This window comes from Macaca nemestrina, chromosome 14 (genome assembly GCF_043159975.1).
Source record: "Macaca nemestrina isolate mMacNem1 chromosome 14, mMacNem.hap1, whole genome shotgun sequence".
Lineage (NCBI taxonomy): Eukaryota > Metazoa > Chordata > Mammalia > Primates > Cercopithecidae > Macaca > Macaca nemestrina.
Genome location: NC_092138.1, coordinates 63,797,649 through 63,811,545, shown reverse-complemented (window position 1 = coordinate 63,811,545; position 13,897 = coordinate 63,797,649). Strand labels below are relative to the sequence as shown.

General features: G+C 52.3%; 1 protein-coding gene across 2 annotated transcripts in view; it reads right to left on the bottom strand.

Moving 5' to 3' along the window:
* The window catches only part of LOC105485688 (dynein axonemal intermediate chain 1), a 67,744-nt gene that overhangs the window by 806 nt on the left and 53,041 nt on the right, over positions 1 to 13,897 (bottom strand). Inside the window, exons 13-20 of one of the 2 annotated variants that reach the window (XM_071077925.1) lie at positions 13,575 to 13,822; positions 8,399 to 8,488; positions 8,174 to 8,261; positions 7,423 to 7,502; positions 6,065 to 6,213; positions 5,868 to 5,967; positions 2,826 to 3,011; positions 1,561 to 1,770 (exon numbers count right to left, since the gene is read on the bottom strand). In XM_071077925.1, coding sequence (XP_070934026.1) covers positions 1,732 to 1,770; positions 2,826 to 3,011; positions 5,868 to 5,967; positions 6,065 to 6,213; positions 7,423 to 7,502; positions 8,174 to 8,261; positions 8,399 to 8,488; positions 13,575 to 13,822 — 980 coding nt within the window. In that variant the 3' untranslated portion in view covers positions 1,561 to 1,731. Of the gene's footprint in view, positions 1 to 1,560; positions 1,771 to 2,825; positions 3,012 to 5,867; positions 5,968 to 6,064; positions 6,214 to 7,422; positions 7,503 to 8,173; positions 8,262 to 8,398; positions 8,489 to 13,574; positions 13,823 to 13,897 lie in introns of those variants that run through there. The other variant, XM_011748047.2, reaches the window with a different exon arrangement.

The window sequence follows — 13,897 nt, the reverse complement described above, 5'->3', positions numbered from 1 at the left end:
AGGTTGGCAGTGGGTGCCATTTGGGGCGAGACCTGCTGTGTCAGACATACCCAGGGTTGGGAAGAGTGTCAAGAGACCCATAAGGGCAGAGGGAATAGTCCATGTGACTGCAGGTGTTGTTGGCTGAGGCTGTCCCTTAGAAGACCAGATGCTGAGTTTATGACCCATCACCCTGCCTGCAAAGCACTCTAATTCTTCCATTATGAGTTGGACAGTGGAGTGCCACGCACAGGTCCCGAGAACTCCTTGGCAGATCAGCACCAGTCCCACCCTCCCTACTGTCCAGGCTGGGGGGTGAGGGCTACACTGGGGCAGGCTGGGCAGTTGCCATTTCCCCATTTCCTGCCTTCGCTCTGCTTCTGGGCCCCCATCCTCTCAGCCACCTGTGCCCACTGCTCACTGACACCTACCCCAGCCTTGCCTTGGTCTGGCCAGGGCTGTAAAGGGGATGGGGCAGGGGTGAGTGCAGGGCCAATAGGCCCCTCCCTGGCTCCCTTTTGGCTGCTGACACCATGTGGAGCTCAGATTTCCCCCTGGTGTGATGCTGTACCTGCTCCCAAATTTTCTCCCCTATGCCCTTGCAGCTCAGTGCCTTTTTGCCACTACCTAGCTCACCTCTACCCTCTCCAAGCAGAGGACAAAAAGCTCTTTTTCTCTCTCTTTACTCTCTCCTTCCTAAATTAAACTTGGGTTCTCTTCTTGGCTTCACCCCATCCCCCAGGAGTTAGGGGACCTGGTTTTAGTTGCAGCTCTGTCATTAACTCCCTATATGACTTTGGGCAAGGCCTTTGCCTTTCTGAGCTTCAGTTTCCCATCGAAACTGAAGACAGTCTTTGGCCTTGGACACTTTGGGCTCTTGACACCCATCATGGGAACTCCCTGGGCAGGGAGGTCCAGACCTTTGTGGGGAAGCCCTTTGGAAAGGGCAGGGAGTCTGCAGCTCACAGAGGAAGGGCAGTAGGGATACCCAGAGGATTTCGTTTTGCATGAATCACTTGACTGATAGGGTCAGATGGCAATTTCACGGGAACTTCTAATCCATTCAAGTACCCACCAACCCCCACCCATCCCTGCTCAGGTCCTCAGAGACATAGGCCCCCAGATACACAGAACCCAGCTCTCCTAGCCATGACTGACCCTTCTCTGAGGGGAACTGAAACTGTGGGAGATCCTTACCTCCCTGATCAGAGTGGGCAGGGCAGGCTCCCACCCATGTCTACCACCCTCATGGTGTCATGGCTGTACTCCTCCCCCTAAGAACCACCATCATCCCTCCTGGAGGGTTGTCCAACTCTGCCAGCTTCAACCTGGGTCTCTCTCCTCAGAAAATTAAGAACACATTTTATCTATTCCACAAATTATGCTGCCTCCTTCCTCTTCCTTGAGGCCAACTAGCTGGGCTCAGCAAAGAGATTCAGACCACGCCTGACTCCCTCCCTCCCCTCAAGCCCACCACAGCCTCTGGGCCACAGCTGCAGGCGCTTAGCAGCCTTCTGAGTATTTATAGCCAAGTCCGCCCCCTCCCTCAGCTGGCTACAATTACAGGGCCGGCCACACTCCCAGCCCTTGCCTCCCTGGCCATGGTGGGGAACAGACCAAGCCAGCACCAGAGGGATGGTGCAGCAGTCCCTTCCTTGGTAGGAGCACAGTGCAGGGAAGTCAGTAGTCGAAAGACACAGGCCACTGCCTCAAACTTCAGTAAATGCCTCAAATTGCCAGGAGGGATGGTCATCAGGGCAAGCTGGCCCAGTCCTGATCCTGGCCCAGAACCTGGCAAAAAGCAAAGAGCCATCTCTACTCTTAGCACACAAATGGGCAGGACCAAGCTCTGGGTTCTTTTGTTTGTTTGTTTTTTGAGACGGAGTCTCGCTCTGTCGCCCAGGCAGGCTGGAGTGCAGTGGCGCGATCTCAGCTCAATGCAAGCTCCGCCTCCCAGGTTCACGCCATTCTCCTGCCTCAGCCTCCCGAGTAGCTGGGGCTACAGGCGCCCGCCATCACTCCTGGTCAATTTTTTGTAATTTTAGTAGAGACGGGGTTTCACCGTGTTCGCCAGGATGGTCTTGATCTCCTGACTTCGTGATCCACCTGCCTTGGCCTCCCAAAGTGCTGGGATTACAGGCGTGAGCCACCGCGCCCAGCCCCAGCTCTGGGTTCTTGGGCTCAGGATTCTAAGGCCTGGGCTGCAAAGCCCAGGTTCATAAGTCTGGATCTGGACTCAGATCTAGACTTTAAGGTCATCGCTCTGGGCTCCAGACCTGTATTTGGGGTCCTTAGGCTCTGGGCAGGGTCTCCTCATCACTGGAGACCCTAGAAACAGGAACCAGAGCTCAGAAGGAGGGCTGCATAGCTGCTGACCTAGCTACCCTCCTCACAGCTCATTTCCTTCCTTTCTGTGTAGACCCACAGCTCCCAGCTCAGGGACCACTGGGGTTGAAGCCCTGTGAAAGCCCAGCCAATGAGGCAGTGGCTCAGCCCCAAGCCCCCTGCCTGGGTGACCAGTCCTACCCACAGCATTTCCACTGGGAAGAAATCAATGATACCTCCACATTTGCCTCCACAGGCTTCAGATCCACCTGCTCACTGGATGTCTCCACCTGGGAGAGTCACCTGGGGCCCCACAGGTAACTCAAATGCAGCATGTCAAACTGCTATTTTCTCACAAACCTCCTGCTTCTACTGTGAGCCTCATTCAGGCAATGACACCATCCTTACCCTGAGTCTCCCAAGCCAGAAACTGGGGGGTCACCCTGGCTCCTCCCTTCTGTCATCCCCACCCTCCTGGAGACTTTATCTCTTGCAGCAGCCCAAAGTCCCAGAGCCTGTACCTTTGGCATCTTGCGCAAATTGGGTGAGAGCTTGAGGCAGATGATGTGCCCACGGTCATCGCCCACAATGATGATGGGGTGGATGGGATTGAACTGCACGTGGGTGATCTTGTTCTTCTTTTTGGCCGCCACAGGCTGGTTGCAGATGGCCTCATACTTGTTGATGGCCAAGTCAAACACGTGGGCCTGTGAAGAGGTCAGTGTCAGCACACTCAGGGGTAAGAGGCCTGTCTTCCACCTCAGAGGAATCAGTCCCTGGACTTTCTGGGGAAAGACTGTAGAAGGCTAATGGCTACAGCACACTGGAGCTGGAGGTGGAGGGAGGGGGAATTCTGTGTCTCTGTCTGTTTTTCCTTTGGTTGAAAGAGTGAGAATAAAAAAGTTTAGGAGAAATTTTAAATCTATGGAGAATTAACAATAATAGCAGCTACAGGCTGGGAGTGGTGGCTCACTGATGCCTGTAATCCCAGCACTTTGGGAGGCCAAGGTGGGTGGATCACCTGAGGTCAGGAGTTCGAGACCAGGCTGGCCAACATGGTGAAACCCTGTCTCTATCAGAAATACAAAAAATTAGCTGAGCATGGTGGCCCATGCCTGTAGTTCCAGCTACTAGGGAGGCTGAGATGGGAGAATCACTTGAACCTGGGAGGCAGAGGTTACAGTGAGCCAAGATGGAGCCACTGTACTCCAGCCTGGGCAACAATGAGATCTTGTCTCAAAAAAAAGAAAGAAAAAAGAAAAGAAAATAGCAGCTACCATTTGTTGAACACTTACTATGTACTGGACTCTGGGCAAGCACATCACACGGTTGCATCATCTCATTATGCTCCTCACAACCACTCTACAAGGTAGTTCTGTCACTATCTTCATTTTATAACAGAGGAGTTAGAGGCTAACTTGCTAGTAAGTGGCAGAGCCAGGGCTTACACCAGTTAATATATGTAAAGTGCAAAGGCAGTGCTTGACATACCAGTGCTCAATCAATGTTGGATGCTACCTTCACCACACCCTTAGACCAAACAGCTACCAACTCTCGCCTGGACAACTGTGGTAGCCTCTTAACTGGTCTCCCCACTTCCACTCTTGCCTTGCTACAATCCATCCTCCATACAACGGCAGGCTTACCTTTAAAACACTTAAAATCCTCCCACAGTCTCCCTTGGCACTATAAATAAAATCCAGATCCCTCATTCTAGCCCACCTCCCCACTCTCACCTCATGTTCTCGCCCCTTGCTATACCCTAGCCACACTTGCCTTCCTGTTCCTTAAACCCCAAGCTGGTTCCCACCTCAGGGCGTCTGCCCCAGCTGCTCCCTCACCATGGGCTGCTCCCCTGCCCTATCTCCACATGGCTGCCTCCTTCTTGCTAGTGAACTCTCAGCGGGAGTGTCCCCTCTTCAAAGAAGCCTTTCCTGACCGCTGTATCCAAGCGACCACCCAGTCCTTTTCTTTTATCTCTTTCTTTTTCGTTGCCTGGTCTCTATGAACCTATCTTTCTTCTGTTAACACAGCAACTTTATTGAGATATAATTCACGTAACTATAAAATTCACTCATGTAAAGTATAAAATTTTTGGTGTTAGTATATTCACAGTTATGCAACCTTCGCTACAACCGATTTTAGAACATTTTCACCACCCTAGGCCACACAAATTGACTTTCCATCTCTACACATTTGCCTGTTTTGGATGTATTATATAAATGGAATTATACAGTATGTGATCTTTTGTGACTGGCTTTTTACACTAAGCATGTTGTCAAGGTTCCTCTATATTGTAGCATGTATCAGCACGTCATTCTTTGTCCTTGCTGACATAATCCCCAAGGAGAGACTATATTTTGTTTATCCATTCAGCAGTTTTTTTTTTGTTTTGTTTTGTTTGTTTTTTTTTTTTGAGACGGAGTCTCGCTCTGTCACCCAGGCTGGAGTGCAGTGGCCGGATCTCAGCTCACTGCAAGCTCTGCCTCCCGGGTTCACGCCATTCTCCTGCCTCAGCCTCCCGAGTAGCTGGGACTACAGGCGCCTGCCACCTCGCCCGGCTAGTTTTTTGTATTTTTTAGTAGAGACGGGGTTTCACCGTGTTAGCCAGGATAGTCTCGATCTCCTGACCTCGTGATCCACCCGTCTCGGCCTCCCAAAGTGCTGGGATTACAGGCTTGAGCCACCGCGCCCGGCCTCCATTCAGCAGTTGATGGACACTGGGCTGTTGCCACTCTTAATGTTATGAGTAATGCTGCCATGAACATTTATGTTTATGTATTACAGTCTTTTATTAATAATTCTCTGCCTAGCACTTAACACTGGGAATTTTGTTGTTGCTCTTTGTATCTTTCCCTTCACTAGAACAGAAGCCCCACAAGAGCAGGTATCTAAGTCCAGCCTGGAGCTGGGCACCATCGTTGGCCCTTAGTAGTCATCTGTTCCAGGAAGAGATGACTGATAGACTTGAGGATGGTGCCTTCGTCGCTGCATTATTTCCTTGGGGCAGCCAGTGCTTCTCAGTTTATATCAAAGCCCATAGGGAAAATGGGTTTGCATCCAAGAATATGCTCACAAGATGTTTGTTTCTGAGCTCTCACCAATTCTCAGTGTTGAATAGCCCCCTCCCATTCCACCCCACTGAAGTTCCCTCAGAATCAGCTTGCACACTTCCAGGGATAGAGACTTCACTACCTTATAGACACTCTTCAGTCACTGATCAACTCTGGCTCATACATTTTTCCTTAGATGGAGCTGGGTCCTGCTACCCTGTAGCTCCCCACCATAGAGCAGAGGAAATAACTGCTTGATGGCATCTCATCCCCCAGAGTGCTTTCTCCTCCAAGGTGAACAGCCCCGTTCCCTCCCTGAGGCCTCATGGGATGAATGATTCCTCTTTCAGCTGTACCCTGGATCGCTTGCCCCTTGAGAATACACAGTCCTTATGTCCCACCTTCTCCTTCCTGACCTAGGCATGGGGTGGGTTGTCCATCAGGAAGCCCCTGAGCTACCACACCTGATCTCCAGTAGGGACTCAGTGAGGTCAGGACACTGGCACTCACCTTCCCATCTGTGGTGACTGCTGCGAACACAGTAGAAGAGTATGGTGCCCAGGCCACATCACCCACGGCTGAGTTCAGGTCATAGATGAACATCGGGGTCCTGCAGAGGTGGAGGGTGGAAAGCCCATGGCACAGAGGGCTCACAGTGCCATAGCCCAGGGGAGGGCCCAGGACAGGGCCAGGAACAGGCCCCTCACTTGATGGTGTGGTCCCAGATCTTCACCGTCCAGTCGGAGCTGCAGGACATGAAGACCTTGGTGTGGTATGGGTTCCAGGACACAGCGTCCACTGCCATGTTGTGGGCATCATAGGTGTCGAGGAATTGGCTGGAGTAGGATTTAGAGCACTGGTGTGGGAGGGAACGGGGGTCAGAAGTGAGAGAAAGGTCAGCAGCCACCACTTCCCTGGGGGCCTGGAGGATCAGCGCCTTAGACTCCTCTCCTGTCCTTACACCACATCGCATCCCAGCTGAACTGGGGCCAAGCTCCTGGCTGCCCTTCCCACCCTCAGCACACCCTGGGGGAAAGGAAGGGCTTGAGGATCTGGGGGTTCAGGATGGGCAGGGGAGCCTTCCTGCAGGATGAAGGAAAGGGCTGTAGTGCCCTGCCCCCAGAGGATTCCAGGCCAGACAGAAAAAGCCTTCTCTCCTTAAGAGAGGGCAGAGCAGGTCTCAGGCCCTGGGTGAGGTGTGGTCTGGCATTCATCCAGGCCAAGGCCTGTGGACAGAGAGAGCCCTGGGTCCACCTGCAGCCCAGACATCATCCTTGCAACAGTGATAACATCCCACCTTGTCCAGGCAAGAGCAGGTGCAGAGCCAGAAGCTGACTTGGATCTCCAGATATGCTATTCAGTTTTTTGCCCTGACCAGCGTGCCCCTTTCTCCCTCCCTCCAGGAGACAGCGTGACTGAGTAGTCTCTCGTTACTCTGGCCTCTCTTGGGCTGCCAGTGGGAGGGGTGAAGAGGGGGTGGGGACTTCTTTTGCATTCAGACCAGCTCTGGCTAGGCCTCAGGGGCTCCCAAGAGGCTGCCTGTAATTAACATTCTGAGTCTCTGAGCCTAAGAAAAGCTTGCAGCAGAGCTATTTCTGGATGGATGGAGGTTCAGAAGGACGTTCATCTACTACCACTGAGACCTTGTAGAAACTGACCATGAGGTTCCATCCTGCTGGCTGGGATGTACCCAGTATTCAGAGATAATTCTGGCCTTCAAAGCTCAGCTCAAGTACAAATCTCCAGGAAGTTTTCCCAAAATGTTCTAACTCCTCTGACTAGAATTCTCCCTTCTACCTCAACTCCCAGGAAGGGAAGGAGGGCCCGGAGGAAAAGATGCTGGGCTGGGCTAAAGTCACCCTCTAGATTTTCCATCCCCTTTCCTGCATTTAGGCCTTATTCTTGTCACCCAAGCAGGTCAAGAAATACATTTGCTACCCTCTAGAGTCCTTCTAGAACTGACGGGAACTAAAATCCATCAAAATAGGATCTGTTGAGAACTCTAAGCTCCCCAGGTGCTCAGGCCTAAGTGGCCCTCTACGGAGCTGGCACAGGGCAGCCTCACCTTGTAGATTTTTCCCTCCTCTGTGCCCACTAGGAACATGTAGTCAATCTCTTTGTGGAAGTCAAAGGCAGTGCCACAACCTTGGGAGAAGAGGGAGGGGCAGGCTTAGCCCAATTCCAAGAGGGAGGCTCCCAGCGCCTCCCCTACATAGCAGAGGAACTCAGCCCAGGCACTCTCAGTGCAGGACTCAGCGCAGGACAGACTGAACTTGGGTCCCTGTAAGGGCTGGGACCAGGCCAGGCAAACAGAAACCAGCCCTCTGGCCTGCTTGTCCCAGGCAGTTAGGATTCTGCAAACGGCCAGGGGTTCTGCAGACAGGAATGGGGGCCTGGGTAAACAAGTCAGGGATTGAGTTAAACAGGGTCAGGGTCAGGGTAAACAGGGACAGGGTCTGTGCCAACAGGGATATAGTCTGCATAAACAGGGTAGGAATTGAGTAAATAGGGACAGGATCTGGGTAAACAGGGGCCTGATCTGCATAAACAGGGCTGGATCTGCATAACAGCACCTGATCTGCATAAACAGGAACAGGGTCTGCAAACACAGGGATGGGAACTGCATAAACAGGGAGGGTCTACAAACAGCCAAGGAAGGGCTCAGCAGACTGGGCCAGGCCTTCCTATTACCTCCTGTTGGCTCTGGCACAGGTTGGGGAGGGAGCACTCAGTCAGGGAAAGGACTATTGTCACTGACCCTCACTGGGCCTGAATGTCCTGGCCAGGCCTGGAGGTGAGGGGACTGGGGCTCCTACCCACTGTGTGTAGCTGCAACCCCTCAGGAACTTCCGTGGTGCTGCCTTCCACCTTCAGCTTGATGACATCTACGTGAACCAGCTCGCTCTGTAGCCACAGACAGAGGGATGTGGGGGGAGGGCACATGGGTTGGGTTAGATGAGCAAGGCTGGGGGGTGCCCTTTGCTATTTAGCTTCCCGCCTCCCCAATCATCCCAGCATGACCCTCTCTGGGAAACAGGCACCTTCACGAGAGTCCAAGACACAATCCTGCCGTCAGATGACACAGAGAAGAAGTTAAGGTTTTGGTCCATGTCATCCTTCTGCCACTTGACCTGAAACATCCCAAAACGTGAGCTCTGGGACCCTGCTAGGGTGTTGAGTTAGGGCTGTAAGCAGAGCAGGACACCCCCAAGCACCCATCTGAGGCCCAGAAGCAAGTTCTGGGAGCCCATTTCCCAGAATCCCATGATTGGTCCTTTCTCCCTCCTTCCATCCATCTCTGTCTCTCATTCCTTTCTCATTCCTTTCTTGACCATCCTGGAGCAATAGTGCCAGTCAAAGCATTGCCTTAATTTACTGGCTTGGCAGTGGAGGTACCCAGACCCTCCCTGGGTTGGGTTCCAGGAGCTCCACTATGGGGAGAAGGCAGTGGCTATGGGTTCAACTACCTTACATAAATAAACATGGCCTGGAAAGAACAAGGCCCATCAACCAGTTTCCTGTTTATAAAACAGGAGTCATAATAGCATAGGTTTTTTGTGAGAAATAAATGAGATAATATATGTGAAGCCCTTACGTCAGAACATTGCACATATGAAGTATTTGATACATGTTAGCTAATGTCCTCATTATTACCATCATCCTGGGGATCTGGGTGCCAAGGTTCTGCAGGGGCCTTTCCCTGCTTGCTTGTGGTGGGTGAACAGGAGCAGGCCCCTGTCTCCTGCTCACCTCTTCCAGGCTTGGCCTTTCTCTGGGAAGTGTCTCCTCTGTTCCCACCTTTCCTTTGCTACTGACTCCTGCTCCCAGAACTTTGCTCCCAGTCCCAGATTTGACTTGCATTTCTCCAACTGCAAATCGGGGTTAATTATCCTGCCCCACCCATCTTCTCAGGGCTGGAAGCAAACATATGGGAAAGTGTTTTGGAGACAGAGCTGTTGTCTTATGAAGATGACACGCTTGAGACTCAAGTTTCTGTTGCCACATGTGGAGGCCTGGCCACGCCATGTCCCAGAGAGCTGGGGTGGGGCTGGGTGCCCAGAGTTTTCCGTTCTCTGGCTCCCTCCAGACTGCCTATGCTGGGACCACCGTCCTGTCGCCTCCCATGGTCACAAGCAGAGGACCAGTGAGGGAGGCCAAGAACCCAGTACTGTTGCCTGTAACTGCAGCTGTCACCAGGGTTGTTGGGGGCTGGAGGGAAGTGGAGAATGGGTTGTCATTCCCCAGCCAGCCTGAGGCCTGGTGGGTGGGAGCTTCAGAAAGGCAGGCTGAATCTGTCTTGGTCTGTCCAGGGAGCTGGCTCTTTTGCACTTTCACTGGACTGAGAGCGCCACAGAGCCTGTGAAGCATAAGTCAGAGCCAGCCATAATATTGAGACCGCTTCCCCTTCTGTGCAAAGGTGGTCCCTTTAAAGGGGGGAGGGGACTAGGGGTGTCAAAGGCCAGGCTGTAAGAGGCGCTAGGGAGCTGCAAAGGGAAGTGTTTAATGAGCAGACGCCAGCACCGCATGGAAATTGTATTTCACACCCCACTTAGCAGCCCGATGCCCAGTGGGGGGTGGTGTGTGTGTATTTGCAAGTGACTGTGTATATGTGTGTGTGCAAGTCACACACATGCTCCTGGGGTGTAGGTGAGCCGGTAGGAATAAAGCAAAAGAGGGAGAGTGGTAAGTGAGGTTAAGAGAATGAATGAATTCCCAGGGACCAGGTGGTAGGGAGGAGCTGGAGCCTGCTTCACTGATTTATTCTCTTCTGCCTTATTTGCTTAGGGCAGACCTGCTTGACCCTAGTCTCTTGTTTGTACATCCTTCCTGCCTCCTTCCCCAGAATTGCACCAGCGCACACACACACACACACACACACACACACACACACCCCCACACCCACAGAGTGTTGCTGGTTGAAGCTTCACAGTAGGGCCTGCACAGAGCTGGCTACTCAGGCAGGTTCCCTGGAGAAGAAGCCTGTGCTGTGGGACAGGAGCCCAATCTTCTTAGAACAGACAGTCCTCTCCTTGGCTCCAAAACCTTCTGTGGCTCACCACTGCCAACAGAACAAACTCCTTCTGCCTCAGCCTGGCATTTGAGATCTAACACAACCTCTCTGGCCTCCCCTAAATATCTCTGACACAGTATCTCTGACACAGTCCTGTTAAGAGGGACTTAGACTCTGATGTCTCTGACATCTCATTCAGCAGCCTGGCTCTCCTTCAAGCTCCATGCTCTTATAGCCAACTGCCTGGAGGATGCCTCCCTCTGGGTGTCCCTTGGGTTTCTTGTATTGGTTTCTGGCCAAACCTGTTTTTCTTCTGCCATTTCTCACTTCTATGGACAGCCTACTAAGCAACTCAAACCCAGGCAGCATGAATTCTTCCCTTTCCCCATATCTAATCAATCATTTCCTTCTGTTGATTTTACTACCCCACCAGCTCTTAACCCTGTCTTCTCATTTCTGTCTCCACTGCCCCTGCCCTAGCTCAGGCTTCAAAATCACTCATGCTGCAGCCAGAGTATCTTTCCAAGAGACAAACATGACTGTGTTACTCCTCTGCCCCAAACTCTCTGATGGTTGGGCAGCAATTTTGAAACTATGCTCAGGGGTAGAGGGAGTGAAAATAGGGGACCCTTAAGCAAGCAGGGCCCGGGTCCTACTCGAGCACCACTCTCATCTTTTTAATATATAGGGCTTCTGCATGAACACTTTGCTTGAAACCACGGACGTACACTGTCCAAGCATCTTAATTTAATAGATAAGCGCAGGGTGCTTCAAATGATGTGTCACTTCCCAACAGGCTACTCTGCTTGGTGCCCCATGTCATTGCACATGTGATCCCTTTGTACCTTCTTCATCTCACTAACTCTTTCTCCTCCCTCACAATCCAGCTCAGGTGTTGCTTCCTCTAGAAAGACCTGCCCAACCCTCCACCCCCGGTCCCCGCCCAGGACAATGTGGGTGCCCCTCCTTGCACACTTCTACTTTAGCACTTAGCATACTGCCCTGCCCTGGTCAGCCTGTGGCTGTGGTTATCTCCCCAGTAGGAACTCCAGAGATCAACCAGAGGAGCACACGGGGAGGAGTTACTGAATGTATGAATGAGTAAGTGAATGAATGAGGGAGGAAGGAATGAGAAGAAAAGAAGAGAACAGGATGTGAGTAAACAGGTGAGAGACAGGCGGGTCCTGCCCATGTCACATGCCATGATTCTATACAAGAACCTGAGTCTTCCATTTTGCAAAGTCAGCAGCCCTGTTTTCCTGGCAGGATAGCAGAGCAGAAGGCTTCCCTGTCCCCTGAGTTCCTGTCTTCCTGGGACCTGCTCAGTGAAAGCAATAATGTTCTTTACAATGCCCCATTTTCCCTGCAATCTGCTATTTGATTTCCAGGACATAGCAGAGTAGGAGTAGGGTGGTTGGCTTGGGCCTCTGCCCTTCTGCTTGGCTTGAGGAAGGAGAGTGGTCAGGCCAACCAGAGATGCTCTGCACTTGGCCCTGGGCTGAGCTAGAAAAGCAGGGGCAGGGCTGGGCCTGGTATGGTCAAGACAAGCCTTTTTCCCTCTCCATGAGTTTTAAAGTTTCTACAGAGATCCTCCCCCAGTCTAGAGACCTACATGTGTCTGGAAGGCCTGGTGATGAATTGGGAGGTGGACTTTTTGGTGGAGAAAACTCCTGAGGCTGCAACCTCTGGTCTCTGCTTTGTTGGAGAGTAGCTGGGGAGGGTGTATGGCAGGAGGAGATGCCTCCCTCCCACCCTCTGCCCCAGGCTCTGGGTAAAGGATAAAGCTGAGAGGGCACCATTGCCCCTGTGCCTGGGCAGTCCTCCCTCTGCTCAGGCCTGTCAGTGCTGGGGAAGGTGTCCACATGTCTCAGGGAGCTCAGGGCCATAAGAGGCAGGAGTGCAGAGCTTGCCTGCAGACTCTCAGGGCAGGAGGGAATCAAAAGAAGAGAAGACAGAGTCCCAGTGCTGCCTGATGAGCCCAGAGACCTTGAGCAACTTGAGGCAGAAATTCATCCTTAGGTCCTCCCAGACCTGCCCATGGAAAAAGAGTACACAGCCTTTGAAGGAAGGGGACCTTTGGGATACAATAAAGAAGGGCCCGCAACGCCACAACTAAGAGACCCTCTGAGAGTGAAACTGAAATCTACTCCCCGTGGAATATGATGGGAAACACAGTCAGGGTGAAATGCAGCCCCAATGTCCAGGTAATGGTTCCAGGCTGGTATCAGACTTCTGCAGAGGCCCCACCTACCACTCTAGGCATGTCTGGAGAAGAGGGGGTGCTACAGAGAGGCTCAGGGGCAGACCTGCCTACCAGGCCTTACAGTCCCACCCAAGGGCAGGCAACCAGCAGCAGCCACCCCTGCCTGGGAGTTTCCCCAAATCTAGCCCAGATGGCAGAGGAAAGCCCTGTGGGGAGTTGAGGAAGCTTGTAGACAAGGACCTGGTCTTTAACATACATTGACCCTTGACCAACGTGACTTTGAACTACATGGGTTCAACTATGCACAGGTTTTCTTCTGCCCCTGCCATCCCTGAGACAGCAAGACCAACCCCTCCTCTTCCTTCTCTTCAGCCTCCTCAGTGTGAAGATGATGAGGAAGAAGACCTTTGTGATGATCCACTTACATTTAATGAACAATAAATGTTTTTTCTTCCTTATGATTTTCCTAATAACATATTTTCTTTTCTCTACTTGCCCAATTATAAGGATACAGTATATAAAATATACATAACACACAATATATGTATCATTTGACTGTTGTCAGTAAGGCTTCTGGTCAAAAGTGAGCTATTAGTAGTTACGTTTTTGAAGACTCCAAAGTTATACACAGATTTTTGACTGTGTGGGGGTCAGTGTCCCTCATTCCCACATTGTCCAAAGGCCCACTGTACTCAGCTGGGGCCTATCAGGCCCTGGAGGCTTCCAGCTATGTCTTCTGAGTTACTGATCGCCACATCCAAGAGACCCTCTGCAAACAGATGGGGCCCGGGCCCCAGCTCACACTGGAGACCCTCTTGCCTCCTGATTTTCACCTTCTGCCCTTTTCTGCCTTTTCTGACACCCAGATCCTGGCCTGATGGTACCTACCATCCTCATCTCTTGCCTGCGGTCCTCTCCTCCCCAAGCTCCCTCCCTCCTTCAGTGGCCTCAGGCCCACATGCTGCTCCCATCCCCACCCCTCCCATCCTGGTTCCAGGCTGACCTGCCACACAGGGTCCGAGTGCTTGCCAGACTTGGCTGAGCTGCGGAAGGAGGGCTGGGAGTGGGGCTTCTTGAGGTTGTAAATGGCCACGTTGCCATCATAGTGGCCCACTGCCACCAGGTAGGGGTGGTCCACGTGGATATCGAGACACATGATGCCGCTGTCGCTGCTGAACATGTACTCAGGGAAGCTGGGGTTCTTCATGCTATAGAGCAGCAGCATGCCCCGGCTCTGCTTCATGAAGTCATCTGCCCAGGGAAGATGGGCGGCTGAGGTTGGAAGATCCAACTGCCCTGCCTGGGGAAGCCTCCTCACCCCTACCC